Raw genomic sequence first — 17,287 nt, forward strand, 5'->3', positions numbered from 1 at the left:
CGCTCCAGATAGAAGGCTATGGCTCTTTTGCAGTTCAAATATGCAGGGCTTGTTCGTCTTGGTGCAAATGGGGCCGGGGAAAAAATGTTGGCAGGACGATGGACTGATTAAAATGGAAGTCCAACACCACTTTAGGCAGGAAATTAGGGTGCGAGTGAAAAAACTTAGTGTAAGGTGGATAATTCACTAAGACTGCTGTTTTAAATACTCAAAATAATTGTTTGTCTTCTGTGAATTTGATCACCTCGCTTGTTCCTTTCTCCAGATCATTTGTAAATATGCTTAACAGGAAACCACTGAGCTCAGACAAGGAGTGAAATAACACTAGTCTAGGGACTGGACTGACACACAGCCACATAGTAGGACAAAAGTACAACCATCAGGCAACCAAGGGCGGGAAGGTGGATCCACCTATCTTCATTAAAGAAAAGGAAATTATCAGCTAAGTAGTAATTTCTCCTTTCTTTTTTTTTTTTTGGAAAAACAATTTTTATTGAGTGAATGAAAGCATGTAAATACCAATAAACATTGGTGACTCCTGCTCCAAAAACAAATCCTATACAATGGACAGCCATGCACCATCACTGAACTGTATCAACTCATTTTTGACCTTTACCTCACCCGCCAGAAACTCGGCCAGAGTCGGGCTTTTAAAATACATACGTCTCCACTTCAATAAACTTTTGAAAAAGGCTGTGGCGTCTAATCTTGGTTTTCTTCCTACCAGGTGTAGAGACTCTGACTTTCACTGGGTAAATAATCACAGCCCTTTGACCCAAGTTATGCAATTGGGCACACAATGGGGACAGTACCCGATGCAGCGCTGTCAGAGCAGATGAAAAGTCCTGAAAAATGAGAATTCTCTGACCCTAAAACTTGAGGGCTACCCCACGCCGCACAGCTTGCAGCATTTCCTCCTTGTGGGCAAAATTCAGGATTTTAGCAATAATCACCCGCGGTTTGTCTTGTTGCGCTCGCTTTTGCCCGAGGCAGTGAGCACTTTCAGTACGTAAAGGGCTGCAGTCGGTAGAGAGAGTCATTTCTTGTGTGAGCCATCTTTCTAAAATCTTGGGTAATTCTCGCTCCTCTAGGGTCTCTGGCAGGCCGATAAAGCGCAGATTGGAACGCTGGGACCAGTTTTCAAGGTCCTCCAGGCGTTCAGTGTGTAGTGCAACTGCTGCCTGAAGCGCCTCCATAGTAGACCGCGTGGTATGGAGGCCATCTTCGGTATCTGAGACCCGCTGTTCAACTCTGTGAGTCTCGCATCATACCCGGCTACCGAGGAGGTAAGATCAGCCAGTTGAGTAGACAGCTTTTGAAATTCAGGCTGTAAAGCCTCCACTACCGCCGCCCGAACTTCCGCCCAATTCGTCGGTACTTGCGTCACTGCGAGTCGGGTGGCGTCCTCCGCTCCGATATCAGTAGGCCTCGGTGGTTCTTTAGCCATTTCTTTCTCCATCCTGGCCACCCGAGTTGACATTTACCTACGAAATGTGCTCCCCCAAATATCAGCCACCAGACACAGATGCCCGAGCCCTCCGCAGAGCAAACTTGCATAGTAGATGGGGTTAGATGGGCAGGCCGAGAGCCAGCAAGGGCAAGCTACATCTGCTTCGCTTCACAGTGTCACGTAATCTCAATTTCTCTTTTCTTAACATTCAGATAGGTGGATCCACACCAGTGAGATGTACCAAAGCTACTCCTGAACAGGGCGGGAGGCTGCCTGCAGTCCAATCAATACCGCACTTGCCAAGGCTGTGTCCTCCCGGGCCTGCATATCCAGGTGGTAATGCCCAGAAAAGGTATTTAAGGAGGACTATGTTGCAGCTCGGGAAATCTCGATGGGAGACAGCAAACTAATCTCTGCCCATGACACTGCCTGAGCCCTAGTGGAATGAGCCCTAACCAGACAAGGCAATGTCTGTTCAGCATCAACATACCTAAGAACATAAGAACATAAGAAAATGCCACACTGGGTCAGACCAAGGGTCCATCAAGCCCAGCATCCTGTTTCCAACAGTGGCCAATCCAGGCCATAAGAACCTGGCAAGTACCCAAAAACTAAGTCTATTCCATGTTACCATTGCTAATGGCAGTGGCTATTCTCTAAGTGAACTTAATAGCAGGTAATGGACTTCTCCTCCAAGAACTTATCCAATCCTTTTTTAAACACAGCTATACTAACTGCACTAACCACATCCTCTGGCAACAAATTCCAGAGTTTAATTGTGCGTTGAGTAAAAAAGAACTTTCTCCGATTAGTTTTAAATGTGCCCCATGCTAACTTCATGGAGTGCCCCCAAGTCTTTCTACTATCCGAAAGAGTAAATAACCGATTCACATCTACCCGTTCTAGACCTCTCAATTTTAAACACCTCTATCATATCCCCCCTCAGTCGTCTCTTCTCCAAACTGAAAAGTCCTAACCTCTTTAGTCTTTCCTCATAGGGGAGTTGTTCCATTCCCCTTATCATTTTGGTAGCCCTTCTCTGTACCTTCTCCATCGCAATTATATCTTTTTTGAGATGCGGCGACCAGAATTGTACACAGTATTCAAGGTGCGGTCTCACCATGGAGCGATACAGAGGCATTATGACATTTTCCGTTTTATTCACCATTCCCTTTCTAATAATTCCCAACATTCTGTTTGCTTTTTTGACTGCCGCAGCACACTGTACCGAAGATTTCAATGTGTTATCCCACTATGACACCTAGATCTCTTTCTTGGGTTGTAGCACCTAATATGGAACCCAACATTGTGTAATTATAGCATGGGTTATTTTTCCCTATATGCATCACACCTTGCACTTATCCACATTAAATTTCATCTGCCATTTGGATGCCCAATTTTCCAGTCTCACAAGGTCTTCCTGCAATTTATCACAATCTGCTTGTGATTTAACTACTCTGAACAATTTTGTATCATCTGCAAATTTGATTATCTCACTCGTCGTATTTCTTTCCAGATCATTTATAAATATATTGAAAAGTAAGGGTCCCAATACAGATCCCTGAGGCACTCCACTGTCCACTCCCTTCCACTGAGAAAATTGCCCATTTAATCCTACTCTCTGTTTCCTGTCTTTTAGCCAGTTTGCAATCCACGAAAGGACATCGCCACCTATCCCATGACTTTTTACTTTTCCTAGAAGCCTCTCATGAGGAACTTTGTCAAACGCCTTCTGAAAATCCAAGTATACTATATCTACCGGTTCACCTTTATCCACATGTTTATTAACTCCTTCAAAAAAGTGAAGCAGATTTGTGAGGCAAGACTTGCCCTGGGTAAAGCCATGCTGACTTTTTTCCATTAAACCATGTCTTTCTATATGTTCTGTGATTTTGATGTTTAGAACACTTTCCACTATTTTTCCTGGCACTGAAGTCAGGCTAACCGGTCTGTAGTTTCCCGGATCGCCCCTGGAGCCCTTTTTAAATATTGGGGTTACATTTGCTATCCTCCAGTCTTCAGGTACAATGGATGATTTTAATGATAAGTTACAAATTTTTACTAATAGGTCTGAAATTTCATTTTTTAGTTCCTTCAGAACTCTGGGGTGTATACCATCCGGTCCAGGTGATTTACTACTCTTCAGTTTGTCAATCAGGCCTACAACATCTTCTTGGTTCACCGTGATTTGATTCAGTCCATCTGAATCATTGCCCATGAAAACCTTCTCCATTACGGGTACCTCCCCAACATCCTCTTCAGTAAACACCGAAGCAAAGAAATCATTTAATCTTTCTGCGATGGCCTTACCTTCTCTAAGTGCCCCTTTAACCCCTCGATCATCTAACTGACTCCCTCACAGGCTTTCTGCTTCGGATATATTTTAAAAAGTTTTTACTGTGAGTTTTTGCCTCTACAGCCAACTTCTTTTCAAATTCTCTCTTAGCCTGTCTTATCAATGTCTTACATTTAACTTGCCAATGTTTATGCTTTATCCTATTTTCTTCTGTTGGATCCTTCTTCCAGTTTTTGAATGAAGATCTTTTGGCTAAAATAGCTTCTTTCACCTCCCCTTTTAACCATGCCGGTAATCATTTTGCCTTCTTTCCACCTTTCTTACTTTTGTAGCTGCTCCTTTCAGTTTTTTTCTAACAATTTTTCTCATTTTATCAAAGTTTCCCTTTTGAAAATTTAGCAAGAGAGCCTTGGATTTGCACACTGTTCCTCTTCCAGTCATTAAATCAAATTTGATCATATTATGATCACTATTGTCAAGCGGCCCCACCACCGTTACCTCTCTCACCAAGTCCTGTGCTCCACTGAGAATTAGATCTAAAAATGCTCCCTCTCTCGTTGGTTCCTGAACCAATTGTTCCATAAAGCTATCATTTATTCCATCCAGGAACATTATCTCTCTAGCGTGACCCGATGATACATTTACCCAGTCTATATTGGGGTAATTGAAGTCTCCCATTATTACTGCACTACCAATTTGGTTAGCTTCCCTAATTTCTCTTAGCATTTCACTGTCCGTCTCACCATCTTGACCAGGTGGACGGTAGTATACCCCTATTACTATAGTCTTCCCCGACACACAAGGGATTTCTACCCATAAAGATTCAATTTTGTATTTAGTCTCATGCAGGATGTTTATCCTGTTGGACTCTATGCCATCCCGGACATAAAGCACCACACCTCCTCCCGAGTGCTCTTCTCTGTCATTGCGATATAATTTGTACCCCGGTATAGCACTGTCCCATTGGTTATCCTCTTTCCACCATGTCTCTGAGATGCCAATTAAGTCTATGACATCATTTACTGCTATACATTCTAATTCTCCCATTTTACTTCTTAGACTTCTGGCATTAGCATACAAACATTTCAAAGTTTGTTTTTTGTTTGTATTTTCATTCTGCTTTTTAATTGATAGGGATAAGTTAGAATTTTTTAGCTCAGGTGAGTTTTTAGTTACAGGCACTTGGACTACTTTTCTAATTATTGGAACCTCACTGTCGGGATGCTCTAATTCTAATGCATCATTAGTATCCTTTAAAGATACCTCTCTCCGAACCATGCGCTGCTGAGCGACTGTCGGCTTTCCCCTTTGTTCTAGTTTAAAAGCTGCTCTATCTCCTTTTTAAAGGTTAGTGCCAGCAGTCTGGTTCCACCCTGGTTAAGGTGCAGCCCATCCCTTCGGAAGAGACTCCCCCTTCCCCAAAAGGTTCCCCAGTTCCTAACAAAACTAAATCCCTCTTCCTTGCACCATCGTCTCATCCACGCATTGAGACTCCGGAGCTCTGCCTGCCTCTGGTGACCTGTGCGTGGAACAGGGAGCATTTCAGAGAATGCTACCCTGGAGGTTCTGGATTTAAGCTTTCTACCCAAGAACCTAAATTTGGTTTCCAGAACCTCCCTCCCACATTTTCCTATGTCGTTGGTGCCCACATGTACCACGACAGCTGGCTCCTCCCCAGCACTGTCTAGGTGACGCGTGAGGTCCGCCACCTTCGCACCAGGTAGGCATGTTACCAGGCGATCCTCACGCCCACCAGCCACCCAGCTATCTACATTCCTAATAATCGAATCACCTCTTTAATCCAGCAGGCTATTGTAGCCTGTGATGCCGGCTCACCCTGTTTACTCCCACCATGGAGTATAAACAGACTGTCCTTCTTCCTGAGAGGTTCAGAAACCTCTAAGTACCTCTTGACATCCAAGGACCATAACAGGCGATACTCATCCATATCTCTCTCCCTGTCCAGAGTCGGCAGGGAAATTGATAGATTCAAGTGAAAATCCAAGACCACCTTTGGCAAAAAGGATGGAACAGTACGCAGCTGTATCACCCCATAGTCACTCACAGAAACGGTTCCCAGCAAGACAAGGCCTGCAGTTCAGAGACTCTACTCGCAGAACAAATTGCCACAAGAAACACCGTTTTCAATGTAAGTAACCTCAAGGAAAGACCATGCAGCGGTCGAAAGGTTGGACCCACCAGAAAATCCAAAACCAGATTAAGACTCCACTAGGGCACTGGCAACCGCAGAGGAGGACAAAGATGCTTCACCCCTTTAAGAAACGAGTCACATCTGGATGAGCTGTCAAGGGTCCACCATCCAACTGACCTCGGAAACAAGCAAAAGCCGCCACCTGTATCTTCAATTAATAAAGTGCCAACCCTTTTCTCAATCCATTCTGCAAAAATTCCAAAATGAGCGAGATCTTAACTGAATGAGGATGAACACCTTGATCTTCACACCAAGCCTCAAACACTAAACCCACACATAGGCTAAGAGAACTTTCTCACTCATAGCAAGGTGGCAATCACCGCAGTGGAATATCCAAGCTTCAGCAACCCTTTCAAGGGCCATACCATAAAACAAAATTGAGTCAGATCTTCATGAAGAACAGGTCCCTTCCGTAGCAGATCCCTGTGAACTAGTAATGAGATAGGAGAGTCCACCAGGAGCCTTCACAAATCTGCATACCATGGCCTCCTGGGCCAAACTTGTGCCACCAAAAGCACCATCCCTGTGTGACTCTTGGTCTTCTAAATCATTCTCCCTAACAAGGAGCATGGGGGAAGGGCATATAGGAGCTTACCCTCTGGCCACCTGCACGAGGGCATTGATTCCCAAGGACTTTTGATCTCTACTGCGACTGAAGAAGCGAGGAACATTCAAATTGTGATATGTCGCCAGCAAGTCTAGAAACGGGAGGTCCCAGCAAACACTCTGAGCTGGAACGCCTCATTTGACAATTCCCATTCTCCTGGGTCCAGACTATCTGCTGAGAAAGTCAGCTCTTACATTGTCTTTTCCTGCAATGTGGGAGGCTGAGATCTCCTGAAGATGCACTTCCACCCATTCCATGAGTTGGGCTATTTCCTGCAACACTTGCTGGCTCTTGGCTCCTTCCTGGAAATTGATGTAAGCCATTGTCATTGCATTGTCTGACATTATCCAGACCGCTCGACCCTGCAATCAGTTGACAAATTGTAAGCATGCCAACCGGACAGCCCAGGCTTCCAGCCAATTGATGCTCCAGAGAGACTCTTCTGTACTCCAGCACCCTTGCACTGTCAACTCCTGACAGTAAGCCCCCCCCCCCAACCTTGGAGGGTTAAATCTGTCGTGAGTACTAGCCACCCCCTTCCTTAGATGGTCTGCTTGCAACCACCACTGCAGTTGTATGCTGATCTCTACCGATAGGTGAAGCCATATCAAATAGTCTTGAGATTGTGTACTCCAAGTCATCAGAGTGCGCTAAAGCGGGCACGTATGTGTCCTTGCCCACGGAACCACCTCTATAGAGTGGTCACCATCAACCCGAGCCCCTATAGATAAGACCACACTGTTGGGCGTATTGTTTCTATCAATAGTCGCACCTACGCCATCAGCTTCTGAAAGCAGCCCTCTGGCAGGACCCCCTGCCTTGCTTCGTGTCGAAGCGAACACCAAGATACTCCAGTGTCTGGGAAGGCTGTAGATTGCTCTTGGCCAAATTCACCACCCAACCTAGTTCCTGTAGCAAGATCACCTTGCGTTAGACCTAAAGGTTCTCTTCCAGACTCTTGGCCTGAATCAGCCAATCGTCTAAGTATGGGTGAACCAGAATGCCATCCTTTCTCAACAGTGCTGCAACCACCACCATAACCTTGGAAAAGGTTCTGGGTGTGGTAGCCAACATAAAAGGCAGTGCTTGAAACTGATAATAGTGCCCCAAAACAGTGAAATGCAGAAACCTTTGATGCTCCACATGGATGGGAATATGAAGGTATGCCTCCGACAAATCCAAAGACGTCTGAAACTCCCCAGACTGTACTGCCATTATCACTGAGCATAAGGTTTCCATGCAAAAACAAGTCACCCTCAAATGACAGTTGACTCTCTTGAAATCTAGGATGGGGCAAAAGGCGCCCTCCTTCTTGGGCTCAACTAAATAAATAGATTATCGGCCCATATTTTCTTTTGTGACATGGGTACTGGAACTACAGCCCAAAGGCTGAGGAGCCTTGACATTGTACTCTCCACCGTTTGTCTCTTCTGCAGAGAGTTGCAGGGAGACACTATGAAAACGTCCAGAGCGTAGCCATCTCTTATCACCTCCAGAACCCATTGGTCTGACATGATCTCGACCCACCTCTGATAAAGAGAAAGGTGACCCACCCCCTATCTCCTGTTCACAGAGGTGGGTTGGCACACCTTCATTGAGAGGCTCTGGGGGTACCACTACCCGAGCCTGCGCCTCTTCTGGGCTGCCTGGAACGAAAGGACTGAAAACTACTCAAAGGCTGAGTCCTCTGAGAAGCCGCTCCTTTGTAGGGTTGAAAGCTTCTGAAACCCCTAGCACAACCTCTCGTGCCGAAGGAATGTGGTGTCTACTTCTTATCCTCTGGTAACTGAGGAACCTGGACTTCACACCACTTACTGGCCATTTTTATCAGCTCACTCCCAAACAAGAATGATCTTTAAAATGCAATTTCGTAAGATTAGACTTCGAAATTGTATTGACCAACCAATTCCTGAGCCACAGCTGACACCTGGCCACTATTACTAAAGCCACTCCATGGCTGAACTGTGGATCAAATCGCAGCCTGTATCTAACCAAAAGGCGGCTGCCGGTTCCATCACTGCCCTGAAATTCACATCAGATTCATCAACTTCCTGAGAGAGAAGTAAACAAGAGCAAGCCACCAGGGAGCAACAAGAAGCTATCTGCAAATTCATTGCCATCACTTCAAAGGCCTGCTTAAGGATGGCTTCTTTTACCTAGTACATCCTTCAATGCTGCTCCACTTCTATGGGGATAGTCGTCCGCTTGGTGATGGCACACACAAGCGCATCCACTTTTGGAAAGCGCAATTGCTCTCTTGCAGCTCTTCTAAGGTTTGACCCCCTTTAAAATTAGCTTTCGGGGCACCCCACTCAAGATCAATCAATTCTTAAATAGCCTCCAAAATAGAGAAGAAATATGAGGCTTTACACAAAATCAAAATGGGATCTTTCTTTGGCTCCGACAAGGAATCAGCCCCCGGTACCCCCAGTATCTTCAATTTCTGGGAAATCAGAGCCGGTAACGCATCTCTATAAAAGAAACGCAACATAGTTCTATACAGTTCCAGCTCCGGAGGAATTGTCCCATCCTCCAGGGAGTAAGGATCAGCTTCTTCATCCATGCCATCTGGGTCACTATCGGCATGACCCGCAGCAGGTCTACACATACTCCGATGTTTACCTGCAGCACCAGGTGCACGAGAATCCGCAGCCTGTGATCCTGAACTGTTAAGATTGGTCGGGGTCTTTGACCGCACCTGAAGAAAGGACCGCAGCCCTTGAAAAAATTCCACCCAAGAAAAGGCAGCGAGGTCTATGCCAAAACCAGGGGATGCTGGTCCTGTGTCCACTGAATTACCATCTCCCACTGACAAACCAGTTAGGGGAGCCCCAAATTAAGGCAAAATCTCTGGCAGCTCTTTTTCCATTCCCTTATCATGTTGGAAAGAACGGGGCTTAGTTAAATCAGACAGAGACAATTCTCCCTGAGCCTCCAAACAGTTCTGACACAAGTCAGAGGGGACGCCAAGCTGAGATGCCCGAATATGGCAAGCAGCACAAAGAGTAAGGCGCTTAAGATTCTTTGCTATCAGTGCCATAGAGATGTCAGTATGCTCCAACAGGCGTCTGAGAATAGTGCACCCAGCTGTGTTCGCAATAGGCGCTTGAAAAAATAGCAGCTTAAAAATTAGGAGCTCAAAAATTAGGCACCTAATACACCATTCAGGCAGATGCTCAATTGTATGCAACTTGAGTACCTGCCTAGGCATTCATAAGCGCACCACTGTGCGTTCACCTAGGCACCCCTATGCACCCATCTGAATGCCCAAATAGGTATCCCTATGTACCCAACTGAGTGCCCAGCAAGATACACAACTAGATGCACAGCCAGGCGTGTAAGTGCGAACCAATGTACTTGAAAAGGGCAGCCTTGTGCACAGAGAAAAAGCATACAAACACTGCCGCAGCCTACCACATGGCAAACAATCTAAGCCTGAGAGCAGGACCTAGCCCAGAAGGCTGCTCAATCCGCCAAGCTGCCCGAGTCCCCAAGCTCTCCCGGAGGTGGGAACAGACATCGGATCAACGCGCCGAGCACGAGACCAGAGGGAAGAGGAATCCCTAAAACAACTCCCCTTTACCTTTTTTTAAATTACTCTTTACCTGAACTCAGCCCATCCCAGCCGAGAACAGAGTTGGTCTTCGGCTGTGGGGGGAGAGGGCACAGACCTTCACTGCCACACTTGGCTTCCTGCACCCGCTTGCCTTTCAGCTGGATTTTTTTTTTTACAGCTAAATCCATGCTGGCAGAAACCAGCTACCGGACCAAAGCACTCATCAAAGGGAGGAATCCAAAGATATTACTTCAGGAAGCTCAATTGAGGGAGGTGACAATAAGGTATCACCACAGGAGAGCGGGATAATAAACTTCTTTTCTCCTTCTACAACAAAACATTTTAACACAGTACCCAGTAGGGAGATGCACATCCACCATCTGCTGGAATACTGGCGGGCTGATGTCAGTGCACTGGTATATATACCATGACATCAGCTTTACTCCGGCTCCATCTGCTGGTTGAGGTGCATAACCCACTGGTGTGGATCCATCTATCTGAATGCTAAGAAACCTGACTTTTTTCGGGTGGAAGATAAAAGTAATTTCTAAGAAGGAAGAAAGATGGCTTAGAACCACCTTATCCAAAATTTTAGGGAAGGTAGGAAGGTTAAAGATGGGTCTAAAATTCTCATGAGTATCCATGTCTAAATAATGCTTCTTGAGAACCAGATGAACCATCGCTATTTTCAAACAATAAGGAAGACATCCTTGAATCAAGTTGGGACTGATAATACAGGATAGATAAGGACAAAGTCCTAAAGTGGGGTTCTTAATTAGCTCAAATTGTAGAGTTGAGAAGTGAAGAAGAGGTCCTCATTTGTCCAAGTAAAAGGTGCAAACTTGCAGAAGTGATTTTATGGAAAGCTGAACACTTGCTATTGGTAACTGAAGAGTGTCTGGGGCAAGAAGAAAGAAAGGACATGAAATATCAGGTGTGGCGGGGCCTGAAGATGCTGAAACGTTACCAGCAAGTAGTTCAGCACTTATTTGATTTTGTGATTCGAAGGCATGGGGAAAATCTTCAGCTGAGTACTTGCTCAGGTCTATTGAATTGGAAGGAGGCCCTGAAAAATGTCTAAATAGATTAAACAAAAGCCTTGGTCTGTTATCAGCTTTTCTAAGAGAGATTTTAAAATAGTCTTTTTTTAGCATGTTTGACTTCACACGAATAGTGTTTTATACTGGGGGGTTTTTCACCTGTAATTCATCTGAAATAGAGGCTCCTCTGCCATATACTCTGCCCCATTAATCTAGATCTATCCAGATGGTCAGTAATTTTGGTCTTCAGAATAGCTTCTACCATTTTGTCTAGTACCAATGTCAAGCTCACTGGCCTGTAGTTTTCCAGATCACACTGAAACCCTTTTTTTAAAATGGGCATTATGTTGGCCACCCTCCAATCCTCAGGTACCACAGCTGATTTGAATGAAGTTCGAGATTACTAGTAATAAGTCTGCCATTTAATTTTTTAATTCTTTCAGAACTCTAGGCTATCATTCAGACCCAGTGATTTGTTACTCTTTAGTTTGTCAATTTGCTCTGTTACATCTTTCACCATGATTTACTTCTGTTCCTCTGAATCATTGCCTCAAAGAGTGCATCTCATATAGGTATCTCCACGATAACCTCCACAGTGAAGACCAAAGCAAAAAATTCATTTACTTTTTCTGCTATGGTCTTGTCTTCCCTGAGCACCCCCTTTTACCCCTTGGTCATCTAGTGGTCCAACCCACTCCCTCACAGGCTTCATGTTTCAAATATATCTGAAAAATAATTTATTTGGGGTTTCTGCCTCTTTGGAAATCATATTTACAAATTTCCTTTTGACCTGCCTTATTAATGCTTTACATATAACTTGCCAGTGCTTATGCTCTTTCCTATTTCTTCATTTGAATCCACTTTCACCTTACCTCACCTATGTGTAACTTCTAGAGGGAGCCAAAGTGCCTGGGCTCCAGCTAAGAAATATCACTGTGAGGGGATAAAAATAGAGAGAAAACTAAGTGGTTGCAAATGATTCATAATACTGTAGTACAGAGGACAGTTCCAACTGCATTGGAGACCCAAAAATATTGTTTTTCTCACCCCTCCTTCCAGTCTCTTTCTCCCCATTCCTTAGTCTAGCCTCTTCCTTTACTAGCCTGACCACCTCTGTGTGGTTACCTCAAGGTGCCCCAGGGCCAAGGCTCCTACTCCTTGCAGCTCAGCAACAGGAGGCTACCCAGAGTGCAACAGTGGTCACCAAGACATAACTTTTAGCCACCCAGTCCTGCAAACACATTAAAAAAATGTATTTATGCAGCCACTATTGGACTGATGGATCTATTAACTTTTATAATTTTGCATGAGTACAAATAGTAAGGGCTGGATTTCATAAAATAATATTAAGGTAAAAATATAAGAAATGCCAGACTGGCAAAGATTTATCAAACTTACCATCCTGTCTATGACAGTGGACAATCCAGGTCACAAGTACCCAGCAGGATCCCAAAGAATAGATCCAATATTTATTGCTCATAACCAGGAATAAGCGGTAGCTTTCCCAATTCTAAATTATTAGCCATGTAACCTGGAAAAGCCACTGTTTATCCCTAGTTATGAGCAAGGAGCACTGGATCTATTATTTCATCAAATCCAGTCATTATTTGCTTCAGTATCTTGTTAATCTATTTTTCTAAAACATTTTTAGTGTACTGCCCCCCTGTTCATTAACATATTATATGTGGTCTGAAAAACTGCCAAACAACACTAAAACTTCATGACAAAAGTTCTAACTAAATAATAAATTATGGATAGAATATAAATTAAAAAAACAGGAACTCAATTGGAAAGAGAGGTTCAGGAGGTTGAGATTTCTTTGACAGCAGCAAAAAGGAAGAGAGGACAAAGATTAGAATGTGGGAAGGGCACACTCAGACTGGGCACACGACAGGTCAAGTAGCCTATCAGCATAGATCAGTTAATCACGTGCATCTTTGAGAAAAAAAATACTAATACCACAATTACCTGGGCTTCCTGGCAGGCAGCTCTCCTCAGGAGGTTGTCACTGATACAGAAAAAAAAAAGAGATATTAACAATGAAAACAGAACAAAATGATTACTTGGACTATGATTCATCAGTTTCCTTCTGTAATGTCATTTCACAAGCAAACTTTACACTATATCACAGTAACAAAGAGCCTGATTCAAACTGTATGACTATGTATCTGAACTTTAGTCACTGGACAAAGCCAATTTTTCCAAAGGAATTAGATAAGTTTACCTTTTTTGTGGCATTTAACCCTTAATATTCAGCTAAAATGTGAATGCATACAAGATTTGAATGAGATCTTACTAAGAAGACTGAAAATAATACATATAACTTCATCTTACTTGCTCTTCTTTTGAATACTCAAATCATATTAACTGCCTAAACCTACACCAGAGACCCAAGACAGGAAACCCCCCATCACTCCCCAATACCCAAGCCATATTCCAGCCCACACCACAGACCTAAGCCAGCCAGCCAGCCAGCTAACTAGCGCACCTCTTCCCCTCAGATACCCAAACCAGGGAACCCCCTCCCCCTCAGATCCAAATCAGGAAGTCAGATCCATTTCAGAATATCTTTCAATACTGTAAAATATCTAAACAACAATCTTTCACCAAATCAAGGCAGTTAAACTCTGTTTTTTAAATAACCTTTTATAAAATATTAGTAATTAAAGCTCATCCAAGGATGGGGAAATACTGTGAAAGGTAGGAAGTGCCTAGGAGAGATGTGTAGTAGTACAGAACGTAGGCTGAGCTCGGGTGTACCATGTGGTAGTAGAGGGGATTGGTCAATTCAAAGAGAGGGGCAGAGCTGGAGAAAACAGCCAGAGCTTACTGTCCATATGTGGTAGAGAATGGATTGGACAATACAAAGAGATAGAGGTGGAGCCGGAGAGTGAGGTTGAGAGGGGCAGAGCTCAATTTCCATACAGAGAGAGGGGCAGAACTGGAAAGTACAGGGAGAGAGAGAGGTAGACCTCAATTTGCATACCAGCAATGCAGGTGCAAGGAAACTTTTCTCTTTATTGTTGTTAGTTTTTTTTCAGAATTTACATTAATCAATAACATACATATATAAACATTACATATAATATCTTCTATTTATTGCACATTAATATTATTTATATACTAGCCGTTAAGCCCGTAACAACGGGCTACATTTAAAACATTTTTTTGGTCCATTTCCTTCCCACTCATTCTCCCTTCCACCTCCCCTCCCCACTCTAATCTCCCTCCTCCCTCCCCTCAGTCACTCTCCCCTCAGTCACTCCCCCTCTCTCAATCCCCTCCCCTTTCAGCTCATCCACAACCCCTTACCTTGGATGGCGCAGACGGAAGATCTCCGAGGGGGTGGTCCATCCCTCGCGCGCGCTGCTGCTGCCACTACTGCTCCTCGCCACCGCCGCTACTGCTCCTCCCAGCACCATTTTTTTTCAGGCACGCTCCGCTCTGATCGACGTGCTCGCCCACGCATGCGCAGTAGAGCTGCTCTCTACTGCACATTTGCTGCACTTTGGTCAGGGCTCCCTTATCTAGTAGATTGCCATGGATATGAGTGAGTGAACTAAAGTTTAGATCATTTTATCTTACCTAATAAACTGAAGAAGCCTATGTTTAGGCTCCTTCAGTTTATTTATTTTATATATGATTGGTTTTGTTGTTGTTTAACACAGATCTCCTTTGGAACTACTCAACCCTAAGTTTTTGGGGGCAGGAAAGTGATGTACATTAACTCTTCTACCTATAATACTGCTTTAACCTCTTTGTGACCTATGACTGTTAAATAGCCTGTTTTTTGGACTTTGCTATAGTCATTTTGACTCATTTTTCATTTTTTGTGTTTTTGTTTGAAGAATCATGGTATTTAATTGCAATTCTTAATTTGGTTATCCTTTCTATCCTATGTTTATAACTAGTGCACATTGCATCTTGTACGTCATTTCAAGTCTGCAGGATGGGTGATAAACTAAGCTGAAATATACATCTTAATATAATGGCTTTCATCCTGGGAATCAGAACCCAGGGAAGGAGGGGTGCACAGACATCACAGCAGAGCACATGGCAGCAAGAAGCAGCCTGCTAAAATCAGAAAAAGTCAGGAATGAATGGGGCCGTATGCCACCTGTTCCTTGCTCATCCAGCAAAGCACAGAGCAGCTAGGAGTAAGCAGAGCTGTTTGCCTCCATCTAGCCACCCAACTGAGGAAGAAAGAAACCAAGTATGAATGGGGCCATCTGGCTCTTCCTCCCTGCCTGCCCGCTGAAGCAGAGCAGAGTCAAGGATAAGTGAAGCTAGGGCTGTCTGCCTCCTTTTCCTCACTCATATGACAAAGCTGAGTGAAACTTTACACTGGAAGCCCAAAAGGGAGAACCTTGTTTTGGAAGTGAAAGGAATCCACTATGCAAAAGAGATATTTCCAATGTGAGTGAAGTATGAGTATGCATGTATACGCATCTTTCAGATCCAGGGTGCACATTCAGTCTCCCCCTTGAATGAAAGGCAGCATGGTATAGAGGGAGTTCATTTTGAACTTCTCCCATAATAGGCTCTTGTTCAGACTTAGTAAATACAAGATGGGTCTCAACCCCCTGACTTCTTGGGATCAGGAAATAGCGAGAATAGAACCCACTGCCATGGTCTTTGGGCAGGACAGGTACTGTTGCACACTGGCTGAGAAGCAGTTCCACCTCGAGATGGAGCTGGGTTGAGTGAGATGGATCCAGATCGAATGCAGAACAATGGTGCAGTGCTGGTATGCAGGAGAAGCGCAAAGAGTAATGGATGGGCAGACTAGACAGGCCATAAAGTCTTTTTCTGCTGTCATGTTTCTATGTTTCTACAATTTTGAGGACCCAACAGTCCTCAGTGATCTTCTGCCACTCTTCCAGAAAAAGTTGAATCCTCCTCCCTACTGGAGGGGTTAAGGCCTGAGGATCGAATCCCATCATAATCTAGGCCCAGGCTTAGGCTGGACTTCTCTGCTTCAGCTGACTTCTCTCACACGGATGTCCTCAAGCAGAAAGCTGCTGTTGTGGAAACACAGGAGGTACATGATACTGCTAAAATTGGTGGAATAGGCATCTCTGGAAGAAGCAGCACTTAAACGTGAAAGCAGACTGCATAGAAGACGACAATTGTTCCGGTCCCGTCGAGAGAAAATTGGATGGCAGTATGTTATTCCTTAATTTGGCAACTGTTTCTCAGACCACGTTTCTGAAGAGGTTGTCCCCCAAATAGGACATATCAGCCAGCTTTTTATAAACATCCTCACATAAGCTGGTGGCTCTCAACCAAGACATCCAGTGCTACGATAGCTGCTACAGAAAATTCTACTGTGGTATCAAATGATTCATACACTATGTGAAGATGATGTTTGCATTCCTCTATTTTCACAAGATCCTGCTGATAGTCTGCCTGATCTCCATCCAGTGACTATCAGGGGTTACAGCAGGACTTCCCAAACCTGTCCTGGCCAATCAGGTTTTCAGGATAAGAACATGCCATACTGGGTCAGACCAAGGGTCCATCAAGCCCAGCATCCTCTTTCCAACAGTGGCCAATCCAGGCTATAAGTACCTGGCAAGTACCCAAAAACTAAGCAGCTCCCATGCTACTGATGCTAGTAATAGCAGTGGCTATTTTCTAAATCAACTTGATTAATAGCAGGTAACGAACTTCTCCTCCAAGAACTTACCCAAACCTTTTTTAAACCCAGCTACACTAACTGCACTAACCACATCCCCTGGCAACAAATCACAGAGTTTAATTGTGCGTTGAGTGAAAAAGAACTTTCTCTGATTAGTTTTAAATGTGCTATATGCTAACTTCATGGAGTGCCCCCTATTCCTTCTATTATCCGAAAGAGTAAATAACCGATTCATATTTACCCATTCTAGACCTCTCAAGATTTTAAACACCTCTATCATATCCCCCTTCAGCTGTCTCTTCTCCAAGCTGAACAGCCCTAACCTCTTTAGTCTTTCCTCATAGGGGAGCTGTTCCATCCCCTTTATCATAATGAAAATGCAAGAGATAAATTTGCATATCATGGAGACTCAGTACATGCAAATTTATCTGGATATCCCGAAAACTGACTGGTTGTGAGGCCCCCGGACAGACTTGGGAAGTCTG

General features: G+C 44.2%; 1 protein-coding gene across 2 annotated transcripts in view; it reads right to left on the bottom strand.

Moving 5' to 3' along the window:
- AGK (acylglycerol kinase) overlaps nucleotides 1-17,287 on the bottom strand; it is a 170,998-nt gene that overhangs the window by 137,534 nt on the left and 16,177 nt on the right. For both annotated transcript variants that reach the window (XM_029616146.1, XM_029616145.1), the window contains exon 3: nucleotides 13,130-13,169. In XM_029616146.1, the coding sequence (XP_029472006.1) occupies nucleotides 13,130-13,169 (40 nt within the window). The remainder of the gene's footprint in view (nucleotides 1-13,129; nucleotides 13,170-17,287) is intronic.

This window comes from Rhinatrema bivittatum, chromosome 9, assembly GCF_901001135.1.
Source record: "Rhinatrema bivittatum chromosome 9, aRhiBiv1.1, whole genome shotgun sequence".
NCBI lineage: Eukaryota > Metazoa > Chordata > Amphibia > Gymnophiona > Rhinatrematidae > Rhinatrema > Rhinatrema bivittatum.